The following is a 12,446-nucleotide window of genomic DNA, read 5'->3' on the forward strand; positions in this document are numbered from 1 at the left end:
CATGTGTTTAATATATGCTCCGGGTACATTTGGACTATTCCTTGACATTCTAATAGCTTTCTGTGTGATACTTCGGTTTGTATTTCGTCATCCGTCTTGCTTTCATACGGTCCATCCTGGTGACCCGCTCTCCCTTTTTGTGCGGTGAAGACTCTCATTTGCCACAAACTCATCGAGTGAATGGTTATAAGCAGGGCTTTTTGTAGCAGGAACTCCTTTGCATATTACGCTATCCCCCCCCCCTGATGTAGCCAATCCTCTTGGAGCTTAAGGAGGCCCTGCAAGAAGAGCCCTGTAAGCTCTTGGAGGATTGGCTACATCAGGGGGGTGAAGCCTAATATGCAAAGGAGCTCCTGCTATTAAAAAAGCCCTGGGTATAAGCCCGGAATTCTAAAACGCTATGTATGGTTATAGTATTAAGAACATAAGAGAAGCCATGTTAGATCAGGCCAATGGCCCATCCAGTCCAATACTCTGTGTCACACCGTGGCCAAAAAAAATTATATATATACACACACACACACACTGTGGCTAATAGCCACTGATGGACCTCTGCTCCATATTTTTATCTAACCCCCTCTTGAAGCTGGCTATGCTTGTAGCCGCCACCGCCTCCTGTGGCAGTGAATTCCACATGTTAATCATCCTTTGGGTGAAGAAGTACCTCCTTTTATCCATTCTAACCCGACTGCTCAGCAATTTCATCGAATGCCCACGAGTTCTTGTATAGTGAGAAAGGGAGATACAAAGAAAGTACTTCTTTCTTTGTATTTATACAGCTGTCAGAACGTTCAGCCAAATGCTGTGCTCCAAGGTGGAGCCTTCATCTGCTCAAATACACCTCGTGCACTGCGTGTGTTTGTGTGCGTGTGGCCATTTTCAAAACGTCACCTGATGCTTTCAGTGCCTCCTGTTACATCTTTCCCAGCACCTGAGCCGCACTGACTGACGGCTTTGTTTCTAATACAGAGCTCGGAGGACTCTTGAAGTATGTGCGTCCCTTCTTGAACTCCATCAGCAAGGCGAAGGCAGCCCGTCTGGTTCGGTCCCTGCTAGACCTTTTCCTAGACATGGAAGCTGCAACTGGACAAGAGGTGAGACAGCTGGCGTTGGGGCTGCTACCAAAGGGCAGCTGGCTTCAAGTGGTTCTCAGGTGTCCTCTTCCCATGGGCCACGTTCCGAGGAAGGCAGTCAGAATCATAGAGTTTGAAGGGACCTTACATATATGAACATATGAAGCTGCCTTATACTGAATCAGACCCTCGGTCCATCAAAGGCATTATTGTCTTCTCAGATTGGCAGCGGCTCTCCAGGGTCTCAAGCTGAGGTTTTTCACACCTATTTGCCTGGACCCTTTTTTGGAGATGCCAGGGATTGAACCTGGGACCTTCTGCTTCCCAAGCAGATGCTCTACCACTGAGCCACCGTCCCTCCCCCAAATCCTGAGCCACCTTCAGGATCATCTAGCCCAATGCCCTGCACAATGCAGGAAACTCACAAATACCTCCCCCTAAATTCACAGGATCTAAACTCACCTCCCCGTAAATTCACAGGAGAGCCAGTTTGGTGTAGTGGTTAAGTGTGCAGACTCTTATCTGGGAGAACCGGGTTTCATTCCCCGCTCCTCCACTTGCACCTGCTGGAATGGCCTTGGGTCAGCCATAGCTCTGGCAGAGGTTGTCCTTAAAAGGGCAGCTGCTGTGAGAGCCCTCTCCAGCCCCACCCACCTCACAGGGTGTCTGTTGTGGGGAAGGAAGGTAAAGGAGATTATGAGCCACTCTGAGATTCAGAGTGGAGGGCCGGATATAAATCCAGTATCTTCTTCTTCATTGCTGTCAGATGGCCATCTAACCTCTGTTTAAAAACCGCCAAGGAAGGAGAGTCCACCACCTCCTGAGGAAGCCCACTGAGGAATCACTCTAAGGGTCAGGAAGTTCTTCCTAACGTTGAGCCAAAAACTCTTTTGATTTAATTTCAACCCATTGGTTCTGGTCATACCTTCAGGGGCCACAAAACAATTCCACACCATCCTCTAGATGACAACCCTTCAAGGACTCGAAGATGGTGATCCTATCACCTCTCAGCCGCCTCCTCTCCAGGCTAAGCAGGCCCAGCTCCTTCAACCTTTCTTCACAGGACTTGGTCTCCAGCGATGCCACAGGAGATGGGGAAATCTTAATGCAACTGACCAAAGTGGTCTTTGGCTATGACCCCGTCCGGCTTGTCTGTATCCTTCTTAAAATGCGATGCCCAAAACTGAATACAATACTCCAGGTGAGGTCTTACCAGAGCAGAGTAAAGCGATACCATCGCTTCACGTGATCTGGACACTACACTTCTGCTAATACAGCCCAATATTGCATTTGCCTTTTTAGCCGCCGCATCACACTGTTGACTCATATTCAGCGTGTGGTCCACTCAGACCCCAAGATCCTTTTCGCACATACTACTGCCCAGACAAGTCTCCCCCATCCTATAACCACGCATTGGATTTTTCCTACCTAAGTTCACACAGAGGATAATATTCAGGGAAAGAATGACCGCGGTTTCTTTCTTCGAAGGTTGACTTGTGTCTTGAATGCATCGAGTGGGCCAAATCGGAGAAGAGGACGTTCCTGCGCCAAGCTCTGGAGGTACAGATTTAAAATCCTCTTTCTCTGTGTTGGTTTATTTGGCTTCTTGTGCGGCTAAGCTAGCCTCTCTTTACCCGGATTTGGAAATCTGTGGCCCTGTCTGGTGGCTTGCGATGCCCACACTGCTGGTACCTGTTTGGTTCTTAGTACACCATCCGGTTATTGCCGACACGGTCTCAAAGCATTACTTTGGATGGACATATGAAGCTGCCTTATACTGAATCAGACCCTCGGTCCATCACAGTCAGTATTGTCTACTCAGACTGGCAGCGGCTCTCCAGGGTCTCATGCTGAGGTTTTTCACACCTATTTGCCTGGACCCTTTTTTGGAGATGCCAGGGATTGAACCTGGGACCTTCTTACCAAGCAGATGCTCTACCACTGAGCTACTGTCCCTTCCCTCACCAGCAGTGGCTCTCCAGGGTCTCCAGCTGAGGTTATTCACGCCTACTTGCCTGGACCCTTCTTTGGAGATACCGGGGATTGAACCTGGGACCTTCTGCTTCCCAAGCAGATGCTCTACCACTGAGCCACAGCCCCATTCATGGCTCTCCAGGGTCTCAAGCTGAGGTTTTTCAGACCTATTTGCCTGGACCCTTTTTAGTTGGAGATGCCGGGGATTGAACCTGGGACCTTCTGCTTACCAAGCAGATGCTCTACCACTGAGCCACAGCCCCATTCATGGCTCTCCAGGGTCTCCAGCTGAGGTTTTTCACACCTCTTTGCCTGGACACTTTTTAATGGGAGATGCCGGGGATTGAACCTGGGACCTTCTGCTTCCCAAGCAGATGCTCTACCACTGAGCCACCATCCCTCCTCTAACATATGAAGCTGCCTTATACTGAATCAGACCCTTGGTCCATCAAAGTCAGTATTGTCTACTCAGACTGGCAGCGGCTCTCCAGGGTCTCAAGCTGAGGTTTTTCACACCTATTTGCCTGGACCCTTTTTAGTTGGAGATGCCAGGGATTGAACCTGGGACCTTCTGCTTACCAAGCAGATGCTCTACCACTGAGCCACCGTCCCTCCCCTTTGGTACTCAGTGGCTTTACAATGCACCAGCCTTTTGTATTTTCTGACTGTGTTTAAGGTGGGCAATTGGTCTGCTTGTGTGCTCATGACAAAAAATAGAAAATACCATTTTGGGCGCACGTTCCTCTTAAAACGCACTGTAGCCTTTTCTGCAGAGGCTCACCTGAGCGTTGTGCTGCGCTGCTCTTGTTAAGTTTTCCTGGCAGGGGTCTTCCCTGTCCCATGCCTTGCGTAGTGTTTACTGCCAGCTTGGTTCCTAAATGTATTTGTGTGCATGTCAAGGGCAGTCACATTGCAGCTGACTTAATGGTGACTTCGTAGAGTTTTCAAGGCAAGAGACAAACAGAGGTGGTTTGCCGCTGCCCACTCTCCATAGCAACACTGGATTTTCTTGATGTTCTCCCACCCAAATACGAAGTACCCTAATCTCCCAAGATCTGCAGAGATTAGGCTAGCCTGGGCTGGAATGGTCGGGGTATATGTATTTATAGTCTAGTTTTAATTAAAATCCTTTAAAAAAATATTTTCCCCCCTTTTCTAGGCAAGGCTGGTGTCCTTGTACTTTGACACTAAAAGGTACCAGGAGGCGTTACAGTTAGGTAAGACGACGTCCAACTGGAATTAACATCATCTTATGCTTTAATATAATAAATTTATTTATTTTATTTATATCTTTAGACTGTATATATGCTTTAGACTAAAGCATTTATATGCTTTAGACTGTATTTCTCGGAAGGTTTTCATATTACGCATTTAGAGCGAATAAAAAGCATTTTGCTTGCTCCAAAAGAGGAAAAAAAATATAGGAATTTTTTTTTAGCACTCTTCCAAATTTTCCCATCTTGAATTTTCCCGTACATGAATAGGCGAGCCGCCCCGAGCCTGCTTTGGTGGGGAGGGCGGGATATAAATCGAAATAAGTAAATAAATAAATAAAATCTTGGAAAATATTGGGGGAAGTTGTCAGGATGGGGAATTTTCGAGCTATCACACGTCTAGGAAGAAGACATCTTGGGTTTTCACAGTTTCTCCTGTTAAGGTTGGAAAACATAAGAAGCTGCTTAGCCCTGGATGTGTTTCACACAAGCATGATCGTCGCACGATGTGAAGGGGCCATTGAGCCCCCCAGACAGAACTGCTGTATTGTTTCAAATGCCCAGTATTTCAACCCACACATTCAGCTGCTCAGTGTGACCCCTGGGCTGGCTGATTTCCGATCTACCTCCAATGTCATAATAAATAAATGGTTTACCAGTCAATTTATTTTATTACATGTGTATCCCGCCCTCCCCTGACAGGCTCAGGGCAGCTAACAACAGTTAAAACAACATAGTGCTAAAAATGGAGTCACAATAAAATCATGTGAACTGGCAGAGACTGACCAAGAGAGAGATCTTGGGGTCGTGGTAGATAACTCACTGAAAATGTCAAGACAGTGTGCGCTTGCAATAAAAAAGGCCAATGCCATGCTGGGAATTATTAGGAAGGGAATTGAAAACAAATCAGCCAGCATCATAATGCCCCTGTATAAATCGATGGTGCGGTCTCATTTGGAGTACTGTGTGCAGTTCTGGTCGCCGCACCTCAAAAAGGATATTATAGCATTGGAGAAAGTCCAGAAAAGGGCAACTAGAATGATTAAAGGGCTGGAACACCTTCCCTATGAAGAAAGGTTGAAACGCTTGGGGCTCTTTAGCTTGGAGAAATGTCGACTGCGGGGTGACATGATAGAGGTTTGCAAGATAATGCATGGGATGGAGAAAGTAGAGAAAGAAGTACTTTTCTCCCTTTCTCACAATACAAGAACTCGTGGGCATTCGATGAAATTACTGAGCAGACATGTTATATCGGATAAAAGGATGCACTTCTTCACCCAAAGGGTGATTAACATGTGGAATTCACTGCCACAGGAGGTGGTGGCGGCCACAAGCATAGCCACCTTCAAGAGAGGGTTAGATAAAAATATGGAGCAGAGGTCCATCAGCGGCTATTAGCCAAAGTGTGTATATGTGTGTGTCTGTGTGTATATATAAAATTTGCCACTGTGTGACAGAGTGTTGGACTGGATGGGCCATTGGCCTGATCCAACATGGCTTCTCTTATGTTCTTATGTTCATTAAAACATTTCATACAGGTTCATTCTAGGCTGGATTCTTCACGAATCCAGAATAGGATTGTTTTAATACTACAGTTTTGAATGCAGTCAGTTGGGCACATGTGCAGTAGCCTATTTGGAAGGGAGACAGGACGGTGTCTCTCACTGGTGAGGAGAGATCTCATTTATTTGTTTCATAGGTAGCCTGATCTTCCCCAGTCTTTCAGGGGAAGTCTTCCAGCCTCCTGGAAGTCTTGAGAGAGAATGACTTACCCAAGATCACCCAGTTAACTTTATTGCTGTATTGCAGATTTTGGATTTAGGGCTCTCTCCGTTAGAAGTGGACCCTCTAGCCATTATATCCTGCTAGCTCTCTGTGCCATAACTGCGTTTCTTTTTCATTTCGTGGCCGAGATTAGAATAAAGCATTTTAAGAATCCAGCAAAAGGGAAGCAGCCGGCTATTAGTCGAAGGGTTTCTCCAGCGGCTGGCTCCAGTGTGTTGCTTTTTCCAGGCTCACAGCTTTTGCGGGAGTTGAAGAAGATGGATGACAAGGCCCTCTTGGTGGAAGTCCAGCTGCTGGAGAGCAAGACCTATCACGCCTTGAGCAACCTGCCAAAAGCGAGAGCAGCGTTAACCTCTGCCCGAACCACAGCCAACGCAATATATTGCCCACCCAAGCTGCAGGCGGCCCTAGATATGCAGTCAGGTAGGTGGCGCCGATGAGCCACAAGGCCATTTGTGAGTTCATCTTTCTATTTGGCCAATGCCTCTGGCGTTGTTGAAGAAGACCACCACAGATTTATATCCCGCCCTTCTCTCTGAATCAGAGACTCAGAGCGGCTTACAATCTCCTATATCTTCTCCCCGCCCCCCAACAAGGAGAGATGAGTGGGGGTGAGAGGGCTATTACAGCAGCTGCCCTTTCAAGGGCAGCTCAGTGAGAGCTATGGCTGACCCAAGGCCATTCCAGCAGCTGCAAGTGGAGGAGTGGGGAATCCAACCTGGTTCTCCCAGATAAGAGAGCTCTGGCTGACCCAAGGCCATTCCAGCAGCTGCAAGTGGAGGAGTGGGGAAGCAAACCTGGTTCTCCCAGATAAGAGAGCTCTGGCTGACCCAAGGCCATTCCAGCAGCTGCAAGTGGAGGAGTGGGGAAGCAAACCTGGTTCTCCCAGATAAGAGAGCTCTGGCTGACCCAAGGCCATTCCAGCAGCTGCAAGTGGAGGAGCGGGGAAGCAAACCCGGTTCTCCCAGATAAGAGAGCTCTGGCTGACCCAAGGCCATTCCAGCAGCTGCAAGTGGAGGAGTGGGGAAGCAAACCTGGTTCACCCAGATAAGAGAGCTCTGGCTGACCCAAGGCCATTCCAGCAGCTGCAAGTGGAGGAGTGGGGAATCCAACCTGGTTCTCCCAGATAAGATAGCTCTGGCTGACCCAAGGCCATTCTAGCAGCTGCAAGTGGAGGAGTGGGGAAGCAAACCTGGTTCTCCCAGATAAGAGAGCTCTGGCTGACCCAAGGCCATTCCAGCAGCTGCAAGTGGAGGAGGGGGGAATCAAACCCGGTTCTCCCAGATAAGAGAGCTCTGGCTGACCCAAGGCCATTCCAGCAGCTGCAAGTGGAGGAGCGGGGAAGCAAACCCGGTTCTCCCAGATAAGAGAGCTCTGGCTGACCCAAGGCCATTCCAGCAGCTGCAAGTGGAGCAGTGGGGAATCCAACCTGGTTCTCCCAGATAAGAGAGCTCTGGCTGACCCAAGGCCATTCCAGCAGGTGCAAGTAGAGGAGTAAGAAATCAAACCCGGTTCTCCCAGATAAGAGAGCTATGGCTGACCCAAGGCCATTCCAGCAGCTGCGAGTGGAGGAGTGGGGAATCAAACCCGGTTCTCCCAGATAAGAGAGCTATGGCTGACCCAAGGCCATTCCAGCAGCTGCAAGTGGAGGAGCGGGGAAGCAAACCTGGTTCTCCCAGATAAGAGAGCTATGGCTGACCCAAGGCCATTCCAGCAGCTGCATGTGAGGAGTGGGGAATGAAGCCCAGTTTTCCCAGATAAGCATCTGCATTCCTAACCACTACACCAGACTGGCTCTCTAGATAGATGTCATGGTGATACTTTGTCAGAAAACGAGTAGGTGGTGCTCCCATGCTTGCTTGGCCCCGAGTTTGATGACCTCTTGTGAGAGAAGCAGCAGAAATTTTGGGACCAGAACATCAAAGAGTATTAGGGCAAAGTTTGAGCCTGGTGTAATTCTGGGGGTAAGCTTTCGTGTGCATGCACACACTTCGTCAGGGATCTTGATGGGCCCAAAGGAGCATAACACTTTCCTTTCTTTCTAACTGGTGGACAGCGCCGTAGCCAGGATTTTCAAAGTTGGGGGGCATGCACAAAAGTCATGCCGTGACCCAAGGCTCCCGACTCAGGGTGCCTGACTGATCGGTAGGCCCTTTAAATGCCATGGGGGGGGGATCAGCTTTTCCTGGGTACCCCTCCCGTGCAATTTGAATTGCGGGGAGAAGGAGGAGTCAGCCCGGGCCTCTCATCTTTCACCTCTGCGACAGTGGAGGGGAAGGGAAGGTCTGGGGCACCTGACATGAAGTTGGGGCAGGGCTGGAAGAGAGCCAGTTTGGTGTAGTGGTTAAGTGTGCGGACTCTTACCTGGGAGAACCACTGTGTGACACAGAGTGTTGGACTGCATGGGCCGTTGGCCTGATCCAACATGGCTTCTCTTATGTTCTTATGTAACCGGGTGTGATTCCCCACTCCTCCACTTGCAGCTGCTCGAATGGCCTTGGGTCAGCCAGAGCTCTCTTATCTGGGAGAACCAGGTTTGATTCCCACTCCTCCACTTGCAGCTGCTGGAATGGCCTTGGGTCAGCCAGAGCTCTGGCAGAGGTTGTCCTTGAAAGGGCAGCTGCTGTGAGAGCCCTCTCAGCCCCACCCACCTCACAGGGTGTCTGTTGTGGGGGAGGAAGGTAAAGGAGATTGTGAGCCGCTCTGAGACTCTTGGGAGTGGAGGGCGGGATATAAATCCAATATCTTCTTCATCTTCTAAAAACAATTAGATTAAAATTTAAATTACAGTATAAATCAATGGTGCTACATTCTTAATATACATGGAAACATAGCTTATTGATGCGATGGTTCCATCTTAATATGCCGGCTGGAAAAGGACGGTTTTGCAAGCCCTACGGAACTGATTAAGGTCCCGCAGGGCCCTCAACTCCTCTGGCAGCTGGTTCCACCGTTGGGGTGCTGTTATCGAGAAGGCCCGCTCACCTGTTACTTTCAGTTAGGCCTCCTTTGGCCCGGGGATTTTCACTAGATTTTGTGAACTAGATCTCAGTGCCCTCTGGGGAACATATGGAGAGAGACGGTCCCTAAGGTAGGCAGGTCCTCAGCCATATAGGGCTTTAAAGGTAATAACCAGCACCTTGTAACGGACTCTGTATACAATTGGCAGCCAGTGCAGCTCGCGCAGCCTAGGCCGCACATGTTCCCACCTAGGTAGACCCACCAGCAGCCTGGCTGCCGCGTTCTGCACTTGCTGGAGTTTCTGAGTTCGGTACAAGGGCAGCCCCATGTAGAGGCCATTACAGTAGTCTAGTCTCACAATGAAGGTGTGAGCATTCAAGACTCTGCTCCCCTCTCCCCCACCAAGTCCCTTGCGCTTGTAGGCGAAGGCGTGGGCGGCCACGTCTCCCTTTCTGCTGTCCTGCGGGTGGGTCTACGATAGTCGTAACACCAGACCTGTTCTTTGCCTCCCGTTTCCAACAGGCATCATCCATGCAGCAGAAGAGAAAGACTGGAAGACGGCGTACTCGTATTTTTATGAGGCGTTCGAGGGTTACGACTCTATCGACAGCCCCAAAGCCATCACAGCGTTGAAGTACATGCTGCTGTGCAAGATCATGCTGAACTCGTACGTGGCTAATGATACCGCAGGAGCAGTGTCACGGCACAGCCCTGCCCCTCTGTCTCCCCTCACTCTCCACGTGGCAGCGCAAAGCACTCTGCAGTCAGCGCCTGCTGTCATCTGAGAGCCCTTAATGTGTGGGATTTGGGGTGTTGACTTATGGCAGGAAGAGAAGAAGAAGATGATGATATTGGATTTATATCCCACCCTCCACTCCGGAGAGTCTCAGAGCGGCTCACAATCTCCTTTCCCTTCCTCCCCCACAACAGACACCCTGTGAGGTAGATGAAGATACTGGATTTATATCCCGCCCTCCACTCTGAAGAGTCTCAGAGCAGCTCACAATCTCCTTTCCCTCCTCCCCCACAACAGACACCCTGTGAGGTAGATGAAGATATTGGATTTATATCCCACCCTCCACTCCGAAGAGTCTCAGAGCGGCTCACAATCTCCTTTCCCTTCCTCCCCCACAACAGACACCCTGTGAGGTGGGTGGGGCTGGAGAGGGCTCTCACAGCAGCTGCCCTTTCGAGGACAACCTCTGCCAGAGCTATGGCTGACCCAAGGCCATTCCAGCAGGTGCAAGTGGAGGAGTGGGGAATCAAACCCGGTTCTCCCAGACAAGAGTCCGCCCACTTAACCACTACACCAAACTGGCTCTCCAGAGGAGGAGAAAGAACAAGGGTCAATGTGCCAAAGAGTAGCAGAGTGCTTGCCTTTCCTTCTTGCTCAGAGGTGGGCAAACTGCAGCTCGGGAGCCACACGTGGCTCTTTCACGCATCCTGTGTGGCTCTTAAAACTCCCATGACCCTGTCGGCTGACTTGGAAAAGGTGTTTCTCTCTTTAAATCCCTCCTCCAAGCCAGACGGCAGCTTGGAAAATGCATTTAAAGTTAAAGTCGCTTTCTTTCGACCTCTCCTCCCATCATCCTTCCTCCCTTCCCCCCTTCTCCTTCCTTTCCTCCCTCAAACATCTGACATTCGTGGCCTTGCGGCTCTCAAACATCTGACATTTATCCTGCATGGCTCTTACATTAAGCAGCTTTGGCCACTCCTGTTCTGGCTGGTGGAAGTCTAATCCAGACCCCTCTCGTGTGAAATGTTCTTCTTATGAGAAGGTGACCTCCAAAGCCGCCATCGTGAACTTTCTGGTGCGCTGTGGAGGCTGGGCCATGCTTCCCTTCCTGTGACAGGAAGCCCACCCCCGGGAGAGAGAAGGATCCTCCAGATGCCACGCGCTCGGTCTTCTCCGAGAGTGCGTTTCTTAAGCCTTTTGCAGTGAAGCTGTGGGAATCTTTCCACAAGTCGCCGTCAGCCCCTGGAATTTAATGCACAGCCGGGAGCTGCTCTTCTCGGTGAGGCTTCTCAGTGGGGGTTGCTGCGGCTGCTCGTGCGAGAGTTCCCAATGCTAATAGGAGAATCGCAGAAAGGCCGAAGGCAGGGGGAAACGTGATACAGTAACAAAAATAAGAAGTCCGAAATTCAAAAAAACTTATTACAAAAGCTTTTAAAATAACGTCCTGGAATTCAGTCGCTTGTCTCGCCCGGTTAAGTTGTTAAATGAATTTAGTGTGCACAAGAGTTACAGCGCATGCCGGTTTCTTTGGGGTCGTCGAAGCCTTCCAAAAGGCCTCCATTTGCCGCCCCGCCCCCCCTCCGATCCTGTCCCCTCCTGGCTCCTGTTTCTCTACCACCCTCCCGCCTCTCTCCTGTGTATGCCAGCCCATCTGTCCTGTACTATATTCAAACCCACCACCATTTCCCCATTCTAACAAAAAAAAAATCCCTTAACCTCCTTTTCAAACAGGCACCGGATTTCACTTCCGCTCTTTTCTTCTCATCCCCTGTAGGAAGATGCTAGTTCCTTGCTGTTTCTCCTTCCTCCCTTTTTTTTTTTTTTGAAATCTGCCCTCGCCAAAATGTTGATTTCAAGGCCTCTCTTCTGTCCTCCTATCCCTTGGGTCAGCCAGAGCTCTCGTAGGAGTTGTCCTTGAAAGGGCAGCTGCTGTAAGAGCTCTCTCAGCAGCTGGAGAGCCAGTTTGGTGTAGTGGTTAAGTGTGCGGACTCTTATCTGGGAGAACCAGGTTTGATTCCCCACTCCTCCACTTGCACCTGCTGAAATGGCCTTGAGTCAGCCATAGCTCTGGCAGAGGTTGTCCTTGAAAGGGCAGCTGCTGTGAGAGCCCTCTCCAGCCCCATCCACCTCACAGGGTGTCTGTTGTGGGGGAGGAAGATAAAGGAGATTGTGAGCCGCTTTGAGACTCTTTGGAGTGGAGGGCGGGATATAAATCCAATATCATCTTCTTCTTCAGCCCCACCTACCTCACAGGGTGTCTGTTGTGGGGTGGGGGGAGGTAAAGGAGATAGTGACCACACTGAGACTGAGATTCAAAGTATAGGGTGGGATGTAAAACCAGTAGCATCATCTTCATATCCTTTGGATTTTCGCAGTCTTGCATGGTGTCTGAGGTTTGCAAAAGAGTCCTCTGATTAACACTTATGACCGGCCCCTGCAGAGCTGGGGGGGGGGGGGGTATGGGTTACATCGAGGGTGCCACGATAGGCTGCAGTCACGTCCACGATGAATCAACATTTCCTGTTCTGTGTTCTCTCCGCAGGCCTGAGGACGTGCAAGCGCTTGTGAGCGGGAAGCTTGCTCTGCGATACGCTGGCAGACAGGTATGGGAGCACTCCCTGCCTCTTTCCTCGGTGCTTCTTTTAGTCCCCACTGTAATTTACGAGTGAGTTTGGCTGCCTTGCAGGCGGGCCTTTGCTACGG

The 12,446-nt window shown here is 50.0% G+C and overlaps 1 protein-coding gene across 1 annotated transcript in view; it reads left to right on the top strand.

Moving 5' to 3' along the window:
- LOC132584207 (26S proteasome non-ATPase regulatory subunit 11) overlaps positions 1 to 12,446 on the top strand; it is a 36,017-nt gene that overhangs the window by 11,521 nt on the left and 12,050 nt on the right. Inside the window, exons 3-8 of the mRNA XM_060256021.1 lie at positions 970 to 1,094; positions 2,562 to 2,633; positions 4,207 to 4,264; positions 6,275 to 6,469; positions 9,530 to 9,674; positions 12,286 to 12,346. Coding sequence (XP_060112004.1) covers positions 970 to 1,094; positions 2,562 to 2,633; positions 4,207 to 4,264; positions 6,275 to 6,469; positions 9,530 to 9,674; positions 12,286 to 12,346 — 656 coding nt within the window. The remainder of the gene's footprint in view (positions 1 to 969; positions 1,095 to 2,561; positions 2,634 to 4,206; positions 4,265 to 6,274; positions 6,470 to 9,529; positions 9,675 to 12,285; positions 12,347 to 12,446) is intronic.

Source organism: Heteronotia binoei, chromosome 15 (assembly GCF_032191835.1).
Source record: "Heteronotia binoei isolate CCM8104 ecotype False Entrance Well chromosome 15, APGP_CSIRO_Hbin_v1, whole genome shotgun sequence".
NCBI classification, from domain to species: domain Eukaryota; kingdom Metazoa; phylum Chordata; class Lepidosauria; order Squamata; family Gekkonidae; genus Heteronotia; species Heteronotia binoei.